The sequence below is a fragment of the Ursus americanus genome, chromosome 13, assembly GCF_024610735.1.
Source record: "Ursus americanus isolate L20-20 chromosome 13, mUrsAme1.1.p, whole genome shotgun sequence".
NCBI lineage: Eukaryota > Metazoa > Chordata > Mammalia > Carnivora > Ursidae > Ursus > Ursus americanus.
This window is the reverse complement of record NC_142139.1, coordinates 43,867,860-43,873,859: the sequence shown is the minus strand read 5'-3', so window position 1 is coordinate 43,873,859 and position 6,000 is coordinate 43,867,860. Positions and strand designations below refer to the sequence as shown.

The window sequence follows — 6,000 nt, the reverse complement described above, 5'->3', positions numbered from 1 at the left end:
CAGCTTCATTTGTTACTAAAAAAGTCACTTCAACCAGAAAAAGACATCATTAGCCCCCAAATTTCATTGCAACTTCATTTTGATTCACAGCAGTAAAAAGAGAGAGATAGGCATAAAAGTGAAGGTGACTCTCGTCCATGTGCATCACTAGGCTGCTCCGGGGTAATTCTAAAACCACAGATTTGTGTCGGGACTCTCTCTTTAATTCTGAGAAGAAGATTTCCTAATTATATTTTTTGGTTTCACTCTAAAATGGCTTCTCAACAGCCCATAAATACCCATAGCTGGTTCTGCCAGCATTTTTGGTTTGCAGATTATGGGTTTTATGAGGCAAAACATAGCAACACAAACATTTAAATTGCCCCCATGTTTTACAACCTCAACTGCTGTATTTTATATAAAGTCCACAAAATGACTATGGTTATTGATGAAAATTGAACATACCCCAAGGACTCTGCATGCTGAACTTGAGAATGGAACAGATTGAGAAACCAAAAGCATCCCCTGAGAAAGGTAGGAAAGGAGTCAACTCCTCAGAGCAGTTATGGTGTTCATTCCTACAAGCTAGACATTAGCCAAGGGAAAGGGGGATTATTTTTTTCATTTGGGAAGTCTGATTTCCAATATTACTTGGATATGAGTAATGAAGTTTTTGTTACATAGGAAAGAAGCAATCTGTATGAGGGAGTCAAACAAAAGTAGTTTTAAAATATTACTATATGCTAGAATCTATTTTTTGGTTTTATTTTGTTTGGGTTTTTTTGTTTTTTGGGGGTTTTTTTGCTTTTTTGTGCTTTTGGGTTTTGTTTTGTTTGGTTGGTTTTGGTTTTGGTTCTTATTTATCATGTGCCTACAAGTTTTATTTTTAAAATACAGCAAAACGTGTTTGATGTTCCTCAAAACGTTTCTATAAAGATCAGTGTTCAATGCAAGGGCCACTTGCCATAATTATGTAGTGTTTACCTCAGCCAGGAAAGTAAGACGTTTCCTTGGCTTTGCAGGCAGGCTGGTGTGCCATTTATTAATCCAATTTTAACCTTCTTCATGGTAATATTTCACCTTGTTTCTTCACTATCCTTGTACAATAATAATTATTTACAAAACTTTTTTAAAACCTTAGCATATGATTAAGAATGCTCCAGTAAAACCAAAGCGATTGTCAAGGAGTAGATCTATATTAAACAAGCTGATTTTCAACAGATAAGCCTGAAACATATTTTTCAGGGTAATGCTTGCAAACAGCAATACTTTGGGTGGTCAATTACCGATTACTAGAATACTCTTCCCCTTCTAACAGCACTGGGCTCTATACTAGGAAGGGTGCCAGATGCCCAGAGACTTAGCTGTCCTTCTGTAAGAATCAATTCTTCGTGTTTGTAACTCATGGCTAAGTAATACATGAAAAAACATTGTTAAATTTATTTTGCTAGGGAATAATAATAATAGCTTTTCTTATATTTCTGCTTTTGCCCTGGGACAGTACTAGTTACTTTATATATACGTATTACCTAATTCAATATTAAAAACAATAGTATGTGGGACTATTATTTTTGTTTAAACTTGAGATAATCAGATGAATACAAAATTTCCTGCTTAGTGTATAGTCTGTAAAATAATTATAATTTGTACTTCTGTCCTAACATTGCAAGTGAAAAAGAGTCCCTTAGAAAATGTTTATAGGTACCTTTTATATATCATGACATAAGCTCAGCTAATTGACTGGGACCTCTGAAATATTAAATCACGATTTAATGGTAAGTCACACTTGAAACATTTGTGAAATAAATTAATGCTTCTTGAAGCAAAAAATATAGAAGTCAATTCATTTAATTATGAACATTTGTGAGACCATTAAGAACTCATTTCTTAAATGAGAATTATAGACAATGTTTAAAAATCCCTGAATATTTTACCACTGGCCATGTCACTACTAAATTAGTAGAATAACAAAAATAGCCAAGATGAATTGAGTACTTACCATGGTTCAGATGACGTGCCAAGCCATCCCAATATTATCCTGTTTAAGACTCACAACAAACTCACGAGGCAAAGGCTGTTCTCCCGTCGGATGGAAAAGGAACCAAGTATTAGAAAGATTAAGGAACTTGGCACAGTCTCTGAACAGTAGTACAGGTTATAAGAGGCAAAGCCTAGACCAGGAACCTGATATTTCTGTTTCAAAGACCATCTCATCCTCTGAGCTGTTTGTAGCCTACCGTCAACAAAGAAATTTTCCATGTCTTCTACAGAAAAATAAAAACAAATTAAACCAACAGAAAATTTGGAATATGGTACATATTGCCAGAAAAAAATTTAGGACCGACTTTACCGGTCCTTATCAATCAATAGAAATAACCATGACTTAATTGATTACTGAGACTATTGAAAGAATTAATTCACTTTCTTGAGAGGCTGAAGATAGACTACTTAACTGATACTGCAGCTTTAAATAGTCCAGACTAAATTAGCCAACCGAAGTAAAATATTTGTGTTTCGAAGCCTCTGGAACTACAGAAGTTCAGCCACACAATACATTACTCTCCGACCAAAATTAATTGAAGATCAGATTGCTTTTTAGCCCCACATCCTACCTTCAGAAGAATCAGCCTGGTTTTGCTCATGACTTCTAAGGGACCTCGTGATGCTTCAGCAAGAACTTGTATTTTATCTAAATATTTATTTTTAAGGTTTTATTTATTTATTTGAGAGAGAGTGCATGCTCATGGGCACAAGTGGGGGAGGGGCAGATAGAGAGGGAGAAGCAGACTCCCCGCTGAGCAGGGAGTCCAACCAGATCCCAGGACCCTGGGATCTTGACCTGAGCTGAAGGCAGGCACTTAACCGACTGAGCCACCCAGGCACCTCTAGAATCGCATTTCAAAAATGAGAGTTAATTTTTTGAAGATTAGGAGTTGCAAGCCATCCATTCGATCGGACCCAGGCCATCAACACTTCTACTTCTTGATTCCTAAAGAAACCATGTAACCCAAGATGGATTTTGAATATCTGTGTATAACACATAAAAAGGGTAACCTGTTTGAACTTCTTTGAGTTGTGTTTCCAACAGATGGCATTAAGGATTTCTGACGCATTACTTTTGTTTGTTTCATTGTTTGGTTAAACGTAAGGACTCTTGGAAAAGCTAAAGCTATGCCTTTCAAAGAAACCGCTGCCATCTCCCACGGATTGGAAGAAGTTTGACCATGACTTTGCCATGTCCACTTCCTTTCATGGCGTGCACAATATTGTTCGCAACCAGAGCAGAATTCGCAAGCTGATCTGGTTGGCGGTGGTCTTGGGCTCAGTGTCGCTCGTCGTGTGGCAGATCTACAGTCGCTTGGTCAACTACTTCACGTGGCCCACCACGACGTCTATAGAGGTTCAGTACGTGGAAAAGATCGACTTCCCGGCTGTGACGTTTTGTAATTTAAACAGGTAAAAATTCCTCTTCTAGTAGTAATAAGTCTCTATAATTTTGCTTTCTTATATCACTGAAATAGAGTTTTATCATTATGTGGTATTTAATGTATCTAAACCCATCAGGTTCTTAAATTATACTTAAAAGCCCAAATTTAGGAAGGCGAAGAAGCTTATTTGATTTCTTCTTTCTTTTCTTTCTTTTCTTCTTTCTCTCTACAATTATTTACAAGGCATCACACCAAATCCTGTGGTTAGAACAATGTAAAAGTCTGGATCCTTGCGCTTAAAGAGCTTGTTAATTGGCAAAAAGAAACATAAACAATCCCAGTGCAACATGTATGGCCATTGCACAGTACAATAAAGTATGGGCAAGGGCTTTGAAAGCACAGCAGACGGGTGACTGGCATGTCTAGAGGGTCACGGAAGTCTGATTATCAAGGATGCCCCAGACATCTGCTAAACAGCAGTTTCTAGGTGGAGCCGAAGAGAACCTGAAGAGGGAACCACTGAGCAAAAGGAGTTTAGAGACAGGGAATGTTCCGATGCATTCACGATGAGACCTCTAACGTAACAGAGGCGGGCCAGCTTCATGGACGTGTGACCTGTGCAGTCACCCAAGCCCTGAGCTCGGAAGAGCCTCGCACTTGGTGTAATGCTCTGCAGTTCTTAAGTCCTTAGCTAGACCTCCCTCCAGAAAACAGCAATTCAACAACTACGCTAAGTCTCCTGTAGGAGGGCAGCTGTCTGTCCCCCGTGAGGCCTTCCAGAGAAAGCCCTGTATTTGCCTATGAATGAGCCTGAAATGTCACTTGTAGGATTTATCTGGAAGGTGGGGGGGGGGTAATTTCCTTAAGAACCACCTCTGATCCACTACTCGATCACGAACAAGTCACTTAATCTTCTGAGCTTCAATTTTTGTATGTATAAATTATAACGATATAATATTATCTACACATGTTTGCTGTTACATTAGATGAGATAACATATACACCATTTTGTCTCATTCCTGGGGTCTTCCTTGGACAGGTATTCCTTATGTATCAGATAGTACAGCATGTTTGTGTGACTGCTAGATATGTGTCAAGGTGTGTAGCAAGGTCCCAAAGAGTAAATGCAAATTAACCCCACCCCCCAGAGATTTTCAATATATTGCCTGTGTTAAATGGTCTGTGTTCCAATACAAGCAAAGGCTGGTTGAAGAGATCTATTATTAAAATAAAATGTATATACTCTTTTGAGAATGGCAGTATGAGGAACTTCACAGACCTTCTCTTCAGAGAAACAACCATAACTGGTAAAAAATTATTTTTTTAAAAAAAGCAATCACTAAAGGGGAAATCTTCAGAATATAAAGAACCCCTACACCTCAATAACAAATAAACAAAACCCCCCATAAAACTCAATGACCCAATTTAAAAATGTACTAAGGATTTGAATAGACATTTCTTCAAAGAAGACGTACAAATGGCTAGCAGGTATATGAAAACAATGCTCAATGTCCCTAAACATAGAGAAATGCAAATAAACACCACGATCAGATATCACCTCACACCTGTCGGGATGGCTATTATTTAAAAAAAACACAAACAACCAAACAACAACAACAACAACAAAAACAAAGACAGCAAGTGTTAATGAGGATGTGAAGAAATTGTAATCTTTGTACACTGTTGGTGGGAATGCACAGGGGAGCAACCACCATGGAAAACAGCGCAGAGGCATCTCAAAAAAATGAAAATAGATTTGCCATATAATCCAGCAATTTCACTTCTAATTATATGTGCAAAAGAATTTAAAACAAGATCTCAAAGAGATACTAACCCTCCCATGTTGATTGCAACAGTATTCATAATACCTAAACCGTGGAAGTAATCTAAATGCCCATTGGCAGATAAATGGATAAACAAAGCGTGTTATGTGCATACACTGATATGTTATTCAGCCTTAAAAAAGAAGGAGCTTCTGCTGTATGAAACAGCATGGATCAACCTTGAGGACACTATGCTAATGAAATCAGCCAGTCACAGAAAGGCAAATACTGCACGATCTCATTTATGTGATGTATCTGAAATAATCAAATTCATAGAATCTGAGAGTAGAATGGTGGTTGCCAAGGACTGAGGGGAAGGGAACAGAAATGGGGAGTTAGTAATCAATGTACATATAGTTTCAGTTATACAAGGTGAAGAAGCTTTAGAGACATGCTGGGTGGCATTGTAGCTATAATCAACAATACTGTATTGTACACTTAGATTTGTTAAGAGAGTAGATCTCATGTTCAGTGTTCCCATCACTTAAAGTTAAAAAAAATACTAGAAAAAAAAGAGAAAATCATTGTATCTACTACAATATTTAGAATATAATAAAATGTATTTAAATATATTTTTTAAAAGCAGCCATTAACACGTCTGGAAATTGTCCTCAGGGAATATAGCAAATGAAGAAACACTTATTTTAAAAAAACCCACTAAATCTCAGTAAGAACAGTGAAAGTCTATAGAACTTGTGCCACAAACCACTCCCTTCTCTCTTGACGTGACATGAAGCTACATTCTAGCTGGGTTCGACCGAAAAGACAGG

General features: G+C 37.5%; 1 protein-coding gene across 1 annotated transcript in view; it reads left to right on the top strand.

Moving 5' to 3' along the window:
- The first annotated feature begins 473 nt into the window (after positions 1–473).
- The window catches only part of ASIC5 (acid sensing ion channel subunit family member 5), a 30,274-nt gene continuing 24,747 nt past the window's right edge, over positions 474–6,000 (top strand). Inside the window, exons 1-2 of the mRNA XM_045798610.2 lie at positions 474–513; positions 3,129–3,435. Of these exons, the coding sequence (XP_045654566.2) occupies positions 474–513; positions 3,129–3,435 (347 nt within the window). The remainder of the gene's footprint in view (positions 514–3,128; positions 3,436–6,000) is intronic.